At 43.5% G+C, this 14,896-nt stretch overlaps 1 protein-coding gene across 1 annotated transcript; it reads left to right on the forward strand.

Annotated features, from left to right (window-relative positions):
- Nucleotides 1-13,940: 13,940 nt before the first annotated feature.
- Nucleotides 13,941-14,581, forward strand: LOC111601837. The gene is made up of 2 exons (XM_023318669.2): nt 13,941-14,083; nt 14,156-14,581. The coding sequence occupies exons 1-2, from the start codon at nt 14,012-14,014 to the stop codon at nt 14,396-14,398; spliced, it is 315 nt and encodes a 104-aa protein (XP_023174437.1). The 5' UTR covers nt 13,941-14,011; the 3' UTR covers nt 14,399-14,581.
- Nucleotides 14,582-14,896: the final 315 nt, after the last annotated feature.

Here is a 14,896-nt window from a genome sequence, read left to right on the forward strand (position 1 = left end):
CCCATTTCGTTTTATATATCTGCTAATGACTCAATTTGGCGACAAACACCAGAGCGTGAGGTGCGAGTGGGAAAGCAGAGCGGGCATATTGAGAGCGTGCTATGTGCACATTATGAGACATACGACCTAAACAATTAACTGTTAACACACACGCATACGCACACGCACACAGCCGCAACAAATGACAATTGATGACCAGAAACACTTGCTTTTTATATTTGTCTTTCCACATCAGCCCCAGCGTCTGGCTGGCCACACAATGCCTTTCAGATACCAAGTGTTTCGGTGGCATACAAATTTGTATTATTTAATTGAACTTAAAGCTTCGCTGTTTCGCGGAAAGCTCTGCCACGCTGGCCAGCAGTAAGTACTGCAGCTCCGCTGGTCATTGACTACGCACAGTTTGAACAAAACAATTGTGCTGGTCGCGCATACTTAGCGCAAATTGCTCTTTTGCAGTACAAACAAGTGCTGCTGGTGCTGCTGGTGCTGCTGCTGCTGCTGCTACTGGCGCTGCTGACTGCAGCCTTGAACCAAAGCGTTGTCTAAGTAAGTATGTCGCTTCCGTTTCCGTCGCCGTTGCCATTATTGGTGGGCCGGGAACGTTAGGTTAGCCTCCATGCGCTCATTGTTGTCGCAAAGTGCTGACACAGAGTGCTAGATAGCGTGGGTGGGACAGTGATACAGTTTCCAACACACACACATACACACACACACACACATGCATCATTGGCTATTATCGTGTGCGCCTTAAAAGCACAGAGCGATAGACACTGAAAAAGTTGTCTCAGAGCTGCGGCAGGACAATGAAATGCCTTGCTCAATAAATAGTCAAAAGCAGTAATAGCAGCAGCAGCAGCAGCAGCAGCAGCAGCAGCAACAGCAACAGCAACAACTCTGAGACCACTTTGGCTTGCACAAGTTCGCTTCGCTTTGACAATGTATGTGGCTGCTCTTGCTGCTTTATCGCAACCAATTCGCAATTCGATTTGCTTTTGTGCGCGTCGCATGCGGCGTATGCGTAATGTGTTTGCCTACGATATTTGTGTCTATCTCTCCCTCTGTGTGTGTGTGTGTGTGTCTGTTCGTATCGGTGTCTCACAGTCGCGACAATCGCAATTTAGCGCAGCTTTTATGGCCCCTAGGTGCGAGCGCCGGCAAACTCTCGCATAATGGAAATTACTTGATTATCGTTTACACGTCGCCAATCGCTTGCCGGCTCGTATATAGGACTAGTTAATAGACTTCCTCTGACCACATTCATCGTGAATCTTATTAAAATTATTGTATTCGACTCGGCCCAGCATGGATGGAAATTGCTTGGCTGTTCGAATCTTCAGCGACGTCTCGGCCACCTGCTTGGCAGCTGTAGTTGGCCTCGAGGCCAGCGCCGGTCAGGGTCATTAAGGGCAGCTCGTTAATTTCAATCTCATTCTGGACGTTAACCAATTGGGATGGCAACAAATACATGTAATTAAATAAACTGGCCAGCGCTTAGCTGGGCTAACGTAACGCCATTTCGATTAGCCGAAACGGGTTAAGTTCTGTTGCCAGTAATTATATGATATATATATATATATATGATATGTTCTTTTGCTCAAGACATATTCCATATATATATATATATATATATATCTTTTATATATCTTTTAATCACATTTACTTAACGAACTTAAGCACTCTTGCCTAAGGCAGTCTGGCTGTAGCTCATAGAGATGGCACACAATCGATATTCTCGATAGTTGTTCTCGATAGTTGATGCTCAATAAAGCCTATGAAAACCAAATATAATTTAATATACCTTTAGCAGACTTTAACTTACAGATTGAGCTTCTCAAGAATGAGCAAAGCATTCAGGCAAAATAATGAATAAAAGATTTTACTCTATGTACTTAAATAAATTATATATATATATATATATTGGTGAGCCAAAAATAGCTGACATTCTTAATAGAGAGCAAAGCCCTTTTCCAATTTATACTCGTTCATTAACTGCAAGAGAGTGTATGCGTTTCGTCTTGTCTACATTTGTTGCCCAAAGACTGCGAGGCTTTAAAGCTGCTCGGCGCCCCTCAATCGTTACTCAGCTGGGAGCGAGTATTGCGCAGTTGTTCACACCTGACTGACATATTCATACCAATTTCGTTTTTATTTTTTATTTACTCTTTGTTTTATTTTTAAGCAAGTATAAAATATTCCATTATGTTAAATACCAAAATTTGCTTAAAAAATGTTCAAGTTGTGCTGGTGGAGCAGACGTCTTTAAGTGTGTGTAAGGGTGTGTGTGTGTGTGCGTTTGGCTTCTTAAATTTTCCGGCTTTTGACGTGCCAATTTTACGCAGTTTTCAGCAAGTTGCAAAACTTTGAGCTCGCTAACAAAACTATATAAATAAATGCGCCCTTTTACACACACACACAGGCACAGGCACAGGCACACACGACACAGACACACACGTGAACTGTGAAATAAGTAAAGCAATATAAGTAAACATATATATATACATATATGTGTGGATATGTTTCTGAAAGCAGCATAAAAAATGCGCTGCAAATAAATACAAGCTGTGTGTGTATGTGTGCGCGCGCGTGTGTGTGTGTGTGTGTGTGTGTTAGTGTAAGCCTCGCTGTTATGCATGAAAATAAAACTTTTCCATAATTTTGTATAAGAAAAGTTTTGCGTTGTGCCACATAGTTGCAAGTGCTTCCTGCTGATTTTTCTTGAGCCGAGTTTTTTTTTTCTTTTCGACTATTATTTACCCTAAGCCCATTGAAAATAGCCATTTGGGGTATATTGTTTGTATCCAAGTGTATGTAACGGGCGGCGGCAGGAGTTGTCGACGAGCTAAGGTATATATATATACATATATATATATATATATTTTAACTGTATTTAATTGATCTGGTCTGCCTGCCTGACGGTTCGTCCATCTCCTTCGACTGTTGCCGCATCGAGGCAGTCCAGAAGCTAAAGCAGCTGCCACTTCAAGTCGCGCTGCCTTGAGTCCTTGGGATTGCCCTGCAAGCATAGCAGTTCCATAGTCAGATAGACACTGACATTCCAGGGCATCTCCTGGTTGGCCCTTCGGTACTTTCGCCTGTATTTTTTTTGTGTGTGTTTTTTTCTTTCGCTTCTTTGCCGGCATTTTCATTTGTGTGGGACTAGGCCCAAGTGGTTGCCGCCTGCAGTTGCGGCGCAAAACTTTGCTCAGCCTGTGAATTAATTAAAAGATGAACTGGGCAAAAGGAAACGGAGCAAGCGAGTCAACAGGCAGCGCCCTGCGTTGGAGGCCAGCTCGAAGACCAAGCCCAAACACCAAACACCCAAAGCCTGGCCCCGTACCACACCGGCACAACCCGTTAACAAACTCCGCTAGTTTCATTGAACGCAAACTTTTAATCTAAATGATAAGAGTCTCGGAGCCTTGTGAGCTGTGTATGTGAGCGAGCTGTGCCCCACTGCGCCAGGTCGCTAACGATATGGACAGCTGGAGAAAAGACTAAAATATAATTCGAAACTAAAAGACTTTTTCCTTAAGCTCAGCTACAGCAACATCAATAAAGTTCAGTCTAAAGATCATTCAAAACGCACACGAAATATATATGAAAAGAGCAAACTTTCGCCCAAAGCATAATTAATTGAAAAGCCTAGTGTTTCGAGTGTCTGCAGCAAGTGCTGCAACACCAACTGTGAGTGTGAATATTTTTGTGTTTTTATTGAGTTTTCCCAGACAACTGAGAGAGGGCGGCTCCTGTTGGTACCTGCTCAGGTGAAATGCTGAGACTTCTGGTCTCAGCTCGAACTTAGCTATAAGGGGGAGTTAGTGAGTGACTCTCAAGCATTAAAGGGTATCTGCTAGCCAGGCATTTACTGCATGAGCGGGCGCTAGGAAACGCTAAAGAGCCAAAATGAATATGAATCTGAAACATAAACTGTTAGCTTGGAGGTGTGGCACTGTTTGGGCAGCAAAGGATAACAGATATAACAGGACGCTGGCAAAGCGCCTTTTCATGTGCGCTCCATTGGCTTTCAATTAAGATTCAGCGTCGTTGTGTTTCAATCATCATTTGCGAGCAAAACAAATTTTCGCACATCTAGCTAGCAGCACATGTCACGCCCGCACACATGCACACACACAGACAGCCAGAGACAGCCAGACAGACATATAGATGTGTGCACATGCAGAGTTGAAGCTAGCGAGTAAAATGTAGATTTGTGCGCGCCGCGTGACGTGCGGGCAAGTTTGCATGGGGTTATAGTCTGTTCATGGGCCGACCGGAAATGGCGGCTAACATGTTGCCAAATGCCAATACAGAATGTCCCAGCTCTGCCTGTCTATGTCCCTCTATCTCTCTGTGAGTGTGTGTGTGTGTGTGCAACACAAATGCAATTTGTATAATTGACTGTGACTGTTGCCTCCGCTTGGCTCGGCTTAGCCCAACTCTGCTCGGCTGCAGCAAAGGGCGTCTATTCGAATTTAAATATATGAATCTGTCTGTGTGTGAGTGAGTGCGTGTGCGTGTGGGTTGGTATAAGTTTAAACAATTTGTACAGCTAAATGGGTTGGGTGCTCCTGCTCCTGCTCTTGCTCCTGCTCCTGCTCCTGCTGCTGCTGCATTTTAGTTTTGGTGCGGTTTTTGGTTGCTGGCTCTTTGGGCCTTTTGCCGTGGCTCATGGCTCGTAGCTCGTAGCTCGTCGTAGTCGTTGTCGAGTTTCAGAATTTGTTTGTGGTAAAATGCAATTAAAAAGAGATTTACAAGCTTAGCAATGACTGAGAGATGGCCATGCTGGGCGCCCGAGATGGCATCTAAACGAAATACAATATGAATAACAGCGCAAATATGCGCAAATACCAAAAATACTGCAAATTCGCACTGTCATTCAGTGGCAATGAATGGCCATAAAGTATGCGTATTCATATGATTCACTTTTGCCTCTGTCGTATTCACAAGTTACTTATTCAATTTGAATGCCAATTATTTACAGCGCCCAAGGGAATTGGCGCTGGCTTCCCATGTCGGGCTCATGCTTCGTGCGTGTCGGTCAGAGTGACCATAGAAGAAGAAGAGCATACTTAGTTGTCCGTGGAATTGTGCTTACTGAAGGCAGAGTATCATTGACTACCTCTCGTATCATTATCATTATATTCATTTTCTCACTGGTCTCTTACTCTCTCTCTCTGCCTGCCTCTTTCTCTTTGCCTGCCTGTCTCTCTCTGTTTCTCTCCTCTTCTTCTTCAGAATGATTATTCTTTTCTTATTCTGAATGACTCCGTCTTTGCTCTTAGAGCTTTTGCCTTTCTCTGCATGAGCTCAAGTTGAATTTTCTCTTTTTCCAAATTTTTTATTCTCTTTTTCTCTCTATTTACATATTGCCTTTATTGATGTTGTCTGCTTCTCTAACCTTTCTCTGCCTCTTTGTGTCATTCCCTCTCTTTCTCTGCTTCTTTCTCTCTGCTTGCCTCTATTTTTATCTCCTCTAGCCACCCTCAACCTCACTCTCTGAATACTCTCCTTATATTCTATCTAGCTTTTAACTGCCGCCTCTCTATGCAATTCTCATTATATCAAATTGAATTACATTATATCATTAAGCTGATATCTGCTGTTCCTCTTTGTGCACAAATGAATTATGTTCGAAATCAGAGTAAATCAGCAGCTGCAGTGCGAAATTCAAGCAGAGCCCAGTTAGACAGCCCTGGATGCTTCGGGGGCTATTCGCATTCAAACGATAATCCCAGTTGGCTCATTTGGCGAGCAGCTGAGTTAACAGTTTCAATTCTAATTCGTTTTTGAATGCGACTTTGAGATATTTACATAGCAATTAATAAATGCCATAATAGGCAGCCGTAACAATAACAATTACAGCATCGGCAACAACAATGACAGCCGCCAGCGGCGGCAGCAGGACAGGCGCCCAGGACAATAGCGCAGCAGGAGTCGGAGGAGCGGCGCATAAAAAAAAGGTACATGTAAATATTTGACAAAAGCATTAAACGAACAAAAAAGGACAACAATGAAATGTAATGAAACGAGCTGACAAGCGCCGCAGGAAGACAGCAGCAGACAGCAGCAGCAAAGGATCACTCAAATGTTCATATATATATATATATATATATATAAGCGTGCATGTTTGTGCCTATAGAGCCAAGGCAAGGTCCGCCTTTTCACGACTCTATTTGCCATATATTAATGGCAACGATAAAGTCACGATATGTCAAATTAAAAACGATAATAATTCAAATCGAAAGGCAGCAAATTGAATGGGCAGACAGCAACGCAGCAAGGCATCAATATCAGCAATCTTTTAAAAGGAAAAAATATATAAATACACTGCAGTCGGGCTCAACCAACTGCTTAATACTCGCTCTTGAATCTGCAGACAGTGAAAGTAGTTTTCCTATCGGAATTTGTTCGTCTTGAGAATCAGCATTGAGAGATCATTGGAAAACTGAGCTAAGGCAGGGATCCACTGCGAGCTTGAGCGTGGCTCTAAGGACCGAACTTATTGAGGGGTTTGCTGTATGCAGACTCGTACAACAGTTAACAGTGAATAACAGTAAGCTGCGTTTCTTTGCTGTATGCCATATGCTCTTTTTACTTGGTGAGCGAGCAGAATTTCAACCGTGAGCTACATCACAGGCAGGCAGGCAGACACCCACACACACAACAACCCACACACACAATGGTCGCATGCTTGCCTCAGTTTCAGTGTCTCAAGCATTGGCCCAGTTGCAATTGGTAATTTTCTAAATTACATTTAGAATTTTGCCCTTCTCTCGATAGATGCAAACATTGATTCCATTTGCTGGGCTACCCTGACTTGGAGTATTGCAGTTTGTGAAAGCTCTTTGGCATTTGCCCGCTCTCGATTGTGGAATCTGAGCTTAGAAGATCTCTGCTCACATGGGTCTTTTCATGGCAGCTTTGACAAATTAAAGCGCATTCATATTTCGCACACTTTTCGCTAATGTTTACTGAATTGTTTGTTCTTTTTTCTGTGTTTGTAAATAAATATTTGGTATGCTTTGTTTCGTTGCTCCAGCGATTGCAAACAGTTTGTTGTTGTCTCCGTCTGGCGCTTCTTGAATATATTTTCATGTTTGCCTTGGCTGATTGTAATGCAATTTGTATGCATTGTGCATGACAAACAGAAAGCCGAACCTGTATAGTTAGGTCGACCCGATCCCAGTCCAGGCCACACCTCTGCGCCAGCCCCAAGGCAGGCAGCCAATCATTGAGCTTGGCGCTCCAGGAATACTTTTAAGAATATGCAGCAGCAGCAGCAACAGCAACAGCGACAGCTGCTGCAACAATGCCAGCAACAACTGCTCGGGAATTATGTTGTGCAAAACTTGAAAGTCATTGCAGCTCACACGTGCACACACACACACATATACACACACACACACAACACTGGCACACACTCGCCAGCAAGCAAATAAACAACGAATTATTTCTAGAATGAAAATTAGTTTTGCTTTCCGAGATTCTTTGTTGGATTCCAATGCTCTCTGGCAATCAATTGAAGCATTTACCAACATAAAGCCAGCAATTGATGCCGTCAATTGATGCAACAGGCAAGACCCATGATTTCCCAGCTGCCACAAAATCATCAACTAAACAACTGACTAAAGCTAGCGCAAGTTCCCAGCGCACTCTGAAGTACCAATAGAATCGCCTTTCACATGGATCTGCTCTTAGGCAGAACAAACTCAACGGCCGCTGGCTCGATAGCCATAGCAAAAGCTCTCGAATTTGCATGCAATTACGGACGAAAGTATCTAAAGTAAGTAAGGGATTGAAAGTTCCAATTTGCAGGCAAATCTGGGTTAACTGAAATGCGTGAAGTTTTCTGTTACTTTCAGTTGATTGAAGAGATCGCGAATAGAGGAAGAGAGACAGAGAAATGGGATGGGATGGAGAGGGAGGGAGAGATGGAAAAAGAGAGAGCGAGAGAGAGAGAAAGAGAGAGAGTGATGGAGCGATAGTGAGTGAGAGATGGAGAGAGGGAGGGAGAGAGAGTGTGGAGAGGGAGTGTGAGCTTATGTTAGCTATATAGAGAGATAGATAAGAGAGTGAGAGAGAGCGAGATAGACTGAGAGTTAGAGAAATATACAGAGAGAGAGAGAGAGAGAGAGAGAGAGAGAGATGGAGAGATGGAGAGATGGAGAGATAGAGAGATTGAAAGAGGGAAGGAGAGTAGTACGAGAGAGAATAGATAAGAGATTGTGAAAGAGATACAGATATATATTTATATGTATATATATAGAGAGATATATAAAGATATATTGTATATATATAGATATATAGATATATATAGAAAAAGTCAACGTTGTTAGCCAAAGCCTTAAGGCTCAACTCTCCATCAAAACATGTCACTTAGGTGTGGCCACAAAAGTTGCATGTCCTCAAGCGTGTCCGAATCGATTTACCTGTCAAGTGTCCCGCAAATGCTGCTGGCCTACAGCAGCAGCAGCAGCAGCAGCTACTGCGGAGTCAGCACTCGCAGCTGGGGATCGCCTTTGCCTATTGCCTATCTTTTTTCTTCCTCTCTCTCTTTCTTTTTCATAGCTTTTTTGGCTGCTCGATTAAGCAGCAAAGTTTTGTTGCAAGTGCTGCAGTGAGAAAACTTTATGCAAAGATTATTTAGTTGAGCGCTGCGATGGCGCGTTGTAAACACGTCTAGTGCAAGGTCAGAACAACAAGATATTGGCTTCATTGTCAACTGAGCTGGAGCTTAGTAAAATAACTAAAGAATCGCGCAGCTATTTTCCAAATGCGTAATTCAGGCAAGCACTTGCTTACCATCAAGTGTAAAAATATGTTTGCATACCCTGGAAGGAATTTGAAGGGCGCTAGGCAGTCCATCTGCCTTGATTAAGCTAAGCTTTTCAGTTGCTTCGAGCTGTTATGGTGTGTCAATAATATCACATTAAGATTTCATAAGAAAGAGCTATAGTCCAGCGGGTGGGTTGGTACATTTGTAACATTCCTGTGCCTCAGAATGGGGTATGATAGGCAGGCAGAAGAGGGTGCTCAGCAAGTTCAGCATGTCAGTCAGCTTTGTTCGTCTGTTCAGCTGACCTTTACCTTTACCTTTGTCCTATGCTCTGGAACACGTTGTGCTCTTAATGCTTAAGGTAAAAGTATTCCCTGGCAAGTTCAGGGTATTTGCCAGTCGGCTACTTACCACTGGAATATTCTGAGTTGTTATTTATGTCAGAGGGCAACTCCCACTCCTCTCTTATGCAAGTGCATAGTACAGCAAGCGAGTGGAAAAGAACGCATACTGCAATTTGTATGACATTCGCAGTGACATTCTACGCTGGGTAAGGCACGCAGCGAGTGGAGAGGCAGGGCCAGGGTGAGTCGAAGTATTTATAAAGAATGGCGACTGGACCTACAGCAGCAGTTTAAAGGCAAAGCTCAACTGGAAGCTTCAGCTGGACGCTGAATCAAGACGATATAAGAGAGATAACCGGAGCGATAGCCACATGGACCGTTGCCTTGGCAAGCAGGTCACATTGCACATGGCGAAACGCTTGAAGCAGTCTAATAGTCGTTCGCTTGCAATTTAGATGAATTTCTGTTTGGCTTGCGCACCGAGAAAGGCGCAAGGCAAGAAGGCAGCAGGCAGGATGCAGCAGACAGGGCAGCCAGTAGCTGTAGCTGAGCCACTGGCAAAACCATTGTGCTGACGTCTACTGTATATTAAATGGGTGTGTGTGCACGCGTGTGTGTGTGTGTGAATATGATATAAGTCCAACATGTGTTGGGGCTGTATGTATTGGGCCATGTCCATGCCTTGGCGTTGAGCTAAAAACAACAACTGCTGAAATGCGTTCACTTTCAGCTAAAATGCAGCTGCGCAGCGAAGGGGCCAGACGCTGCCATAAAGTATTTGCTGGCACTGGCGCTGCTTAAGGCAATTGGAGCTTTTGTTAACGTAGACGTTAGCACAAGACCCCCACAGCCCAGGCCCCATTGGTAGCTGGCATTACTTATGGCCGCAGGCCAGCCAAGTGATGTCATTGTTAAGGCTAACAACAACTAAAAACAAGCTAGAGTCTAATAGTTCAGATTGACCGACTGTGAGATACCTTCGCTTGGAGCTCTTGAAACATGGAAGCAGCAAGAAACAACGTCTTGCTATGCACTATGCGAACTTAGAGTGGACCAAATTTGTATTTAGATTGGCTTAGATTTGGGATTAGATTTGCGTCTTATAATCAAAGAGCTAGAAAAAGAGAGAGCGAGAGAGGTATGATAGGTGATCTCAAGCAGATGTTGCTTGTCCCATTACCCGTTCCCAACAGCAACATTGAATGACTTCGAAACTGTGGCTAGAAAGAGTTAAGAGTATTCGACAAATCCACCCTGCTTTCCTGGAAGAACAGCTGCTAACAGCTCTTGCAATCGGATACCTTACAACTGCCAAGTGCCGTGGAAATGTGACCACTTTGCCCGAATGATGCACAACGTTTGTAATGACCTCAAAAGCACCATTTGCTTCCGATGCTACCCTTTAGAATTTGTAGCGTATCTATTCATGCCAAGGGCATTTCAGTTATTCGAACAAAACCACAGGATGATCTGTTCTCAGTTGGCTAAGAAACTTAGCCGGATCAGATAGCTGTGCCGCTTAGCGGGCAATAGAATAGATAAGCGTATTGGTAAGGCAACTCGCAGTCGTGTACTCCTTGCGTAGAGCATTTGGGCTTCGGCTTGGCTGTTTTGTTTGCTGCCCCTGCGTTGCTTTCGGATTTGGCTTTCGCACCATTTGTTTTGTGCTGCTTGACGCTTTGTGCGTTCAATTGAGTGCAAGTGCAATATTTTGATTTGCAATTGTTTGGCGAGCTGCTTCCTGCTGACCAGCGGCTCTCTGTCCACTCTATTCCAGTGCGGCTCGGCGCGCGCTCCGCGCCAGCAGCCGCTGCAACTGACCCCGACCAGTGGAAAGCTCTTTTGTTGTGCTATTTTAATTGCTGGCGCAGATTTTCAGAGCTCTGCCGTTTTTGTCATTCTTTATTGCTGCAGGCCAGCCGAACGAACGAGAGAGTGAACAAATGACTAGTCAGTCTGAATAAATAAATGAACGAAGGCACATACTATTAGAATGAGATCCTTTCATTTGTGCTGAGGTCACTGGGCAAATGTTGGGAAAAGTGTCCCAGCAAATTCGTATTAAGTAAACTAAAAATATAATTAAAATTATCTTAAATCTTTGTGTGATTTAAAAACTATATATAAAAATATTTTTGAGTTGTGTCAACTTGATTGCCTTCCATTCTAATTACATAATTTTAAGCGCTTGTTCAGACTTTCACGTAAAGTCGCGCTCTATTCGTCCAACGAAATCATAGCCACCCTGTGCGAAGATTCTACGTAGCCATCTTACTCTCACTCAATAACACTAGAGCCTACATGCAGCAACAGCTATCGTTGTCCCGCTCTCTCGCAGTAAGAGCAAACGAACACAAGCTACAAATGGGAAGCGGGCAACTAAGACACCGACTTACTATATTATACTACTATTTTTACAACAACGCTAGCCAAGCTTTCAGTCGCTCACTAATGGACAACAACAATTGAGTTGAAAAAGCCGTGTAAATTTGGAAATTAAAACGATAACAATTTAGCGTTGCAAACAAAATGAGCGTAATTAAATAAAATTATATAAAAGCTTTGATTGCATTAATTATTGTTTTAATAGTTTACATTTTTCTGTCAATTTGTGTTCGTGCAAATTAATTAAAATTCTCGCTTAGCTCCTTTTGTTGCGTGTCCTGCTGCGTGCATTAACGCCACAGGTGATACCCTAACTGCGAGTATTTGCCTATTTATGCGTTCTAAAATACACAGTTCATAGAGCTTGGCAACTAACTGAAGTTCATTTGGCCTTGATGCAACTTCGGCTTCCTCTTTCCCTATATTAGAGAACTATTTAATTTCAGTTGTTGTTTTTTCTTTGGCTTTTTCTTTCAATTTTAAATAGCTGTCAGTGTATAAAGTCGACTGCTAGAAGTTTGCTTGTGTTTTTGAATGTTTCAACAAATTTTTGCAGCTGCACTGCGAGGCGTTGGCAGTCAAGCGCAAAAACAATTGCACGCCACGCCCACGCCAGCGCGCTCGAGACTCCGACTATATGAGAACTATTGCAATGTTTGTATAGTCTATATATGTATATGTGTGTGTGTGTGTTTGTGTTGGAGTAATCGCACAACATGAAATTCTATGAAAATTAAAACAGCCACAACAAACATAAATTAAGTGCGCTGCTTCATCTACTACGTGGCATGTCGAGCTAGGTAAACAGACAGGGTACGACCAGTGGGCGTGGTTGTGGCAATGGGGGCGTGCTGCTGCTGCTGCTGCTGCTGCTGCTGCTGCAACTACTGCTGCCTGGCTCCAAAAAATGATTTGTTGCAGTTGCATGCCAGTGCAACTGCTGCTGCTGCTTCTGCTGCCATGGCTGCTGCTGCCACGGCTGCCGCTGTTGTGCTCCATTTTAGTTGCACTAACAGCTACTTCTGCTAATGCTGTTGCATTTTTATCGTACTTTAATAATATCGAGCAACATATGTTAGCAATAACGTGCACAGCATGGCTGGCCAATGCCATTGAACCGGCCAACCCGCCAACCTGCCAGCAATGCAGCTCTCACTGAACTTATCTGGTTTTGCGGTTCTTTGGCTCTGAGCTGGTCTGAGCTATTATTGCATAAAGTTTTACTTTTATCTTAGCCAGCTTGGAGCTTGCAAACTTCTTGGCCAAAAGTTGTAAAAAAGCAAACCGGGTAACGGAACAACAAACTTGTGCCACTCGCCCAGCGTGAGGCATGTTTTACGGCCCCCAATATCTACCCCCGCCCCACTTCATTCATTCATATTTTAGACAGTGCCTCGTAACACAATTCGCTCAGCGAACATTTCAAAACAAATTCCAGACTTCGACTAGACGCTTTACTTGTGCTCCACAATTAACTTGGGCTCCAAATGTAGATGTAAATAAAGATAAAGATATATAGATATATAGATATATAGATATATAGATATATAGATATATAGATATATAGATATATAAATATAGACATTGATATAGATATATATATATACAGATAGATTATCTAGAACAGATAGCATACCAACTGAGCAGAGCAGAGTATCTGCTAGTCAAGCATTCTCAGCTAAAGCTCCGTCATTTGTAGCTTCATGGGTAAATATTTTGTTGACTAATGCCATCTGATATAGCACAAGTAGATACTATTTGTCCAAGTTTTCAGCAAATTAAAAAACGCCTGTCAATTTGCGGGACATGTAACGACATTTAACTGCCTTCCGTTGAGCTGGCGCTGACGCTGACACTGAAGCTGAAGACGCGTCCCGTCGGCCATCACATGTTGCGCCCATGAATCTGTCCTGTCATCGTTTTGTTTTTCTTGCCTTCGCGCTGCCAATTGGCTGCGACACGCCCCGCCAGCCGCAGCCGAAGACAATGCTGGATTGTTCTTTTCTTTTCTTATTTTTTTTTTTTATGTTTTTTACAACTTCTAATAACACAAAAGTGCTGCTGATTTGGTTCAACACTTCAGCGTCATATCCGCAATGGCATTGTCTGTTGCTCTCAGCACCCAGCAGTTCCTGCTCCTGCTCCTGCTCCGCCCCCTCTGCCTACGGTTCCAGCTGCTGTGTCACTGTCTGTCGTCTTAGGGCCGCTCCGTTTGTCGTTTTGCATTTGCGTTTCATTTTATTAAATGAAATGCCGTCAAATACGCCGCAGAACAGACGCCGCGACCGTTGAGCGCGACCCAAACGAGCTGTTTGCAAATGGCCGAGGGTTGCCAGCTGAGTTTCCAAAATGAAAGATAGCTCCAGTCATCTAGCAGCTGCCTCACTTGCTGTCAAAGCACAATAAGTCAGCGTACGACTCATTGAAAACAAAAACAGAGAAACAAAGCTTCAGCTTTGCCAGCCGAAGAATTCTCTAAAGAAAAGAAATTTAAATAAGGAAAATGTGTAGCACTTGCCGGAATTATTTGAAGCAGCGCAACAGACAGAAAAAGCCGCGATTCAATGCAAAGCGCGTAAGTGTAGCTCTACAATATATATATGTATATATAGCAATGTGCCAATGGGACAAACACCTGATCCATCAGAGTCATCCCAATTGGCAGCTGCCACGGATGCCGATATCCGAGCTGAAGTTCAAATTGACTCTGGCTTCATTCTTCGAGCGCTTTTGGCGTCTGCCCGAGCTGGCCTATGTGGTAATGCAGCCCGTACGCTATGTGCGCAAGTTGCTCCAGGAGATGGCTGACTATAGGCGAGAACCGCCCCATCGCGGCTATTGGGCCTTCAAGCCAGAGTTCTGCATGATGCTGTACTTACCCACGCAATAAAGGCGGCGTAATAAAAAACAAATCTCGAATGGAATGCTGAACATAATTTAACCAAATAGCAATAACCAAAAGCAACGCCAAAATCAGCTGCAGGCACAACAACAGCAAAAACAACAACAGCAGCAACAACAATAACAACAGCAGCAACAACATTCGTGAGAGGTGAGGGGAGTGCTCATAAAACATCAAGAGACGAGGCCAATAAACGCAAACTAAGTGACTTGGTAACGCCCCCCGAGCCCATGCCTCGTTGGCTCGTTTTCTTTCCCGTACACACACACACACAGACACACACATTCACAGACATAGCGCAAGTGCTTAATAAATGCAAATGTGTCCAAGTATGAACAATTATAGAATGGAAATTTGCATTAAAATTTTATGTACTCGCAGAAGACGTTGTCCATACAATCTTCCACTTCCAGTTCCACACACACACTTGTACACACGCACACATACACATACATTCTTCAACTCCAAGTGAGATAATGCGAGGCA

The sequence above is a fragment of the Drosophila hydei genome, unplaced genomic scaffold, assembly GCF_003285905.1.
Source record: "Drosophila hydei strain 15085-1641.00,03,60 unplaced genomic scaffold, DhydRS2 tig00000232-arrow-arrow-pilon, whole genome shotgun sequence".
NCBI lineage: Eukaryota > Metazoa > Arthropoda > Insecta > Diptera > Drosophilidae > Drosophila > Drosophila hydei.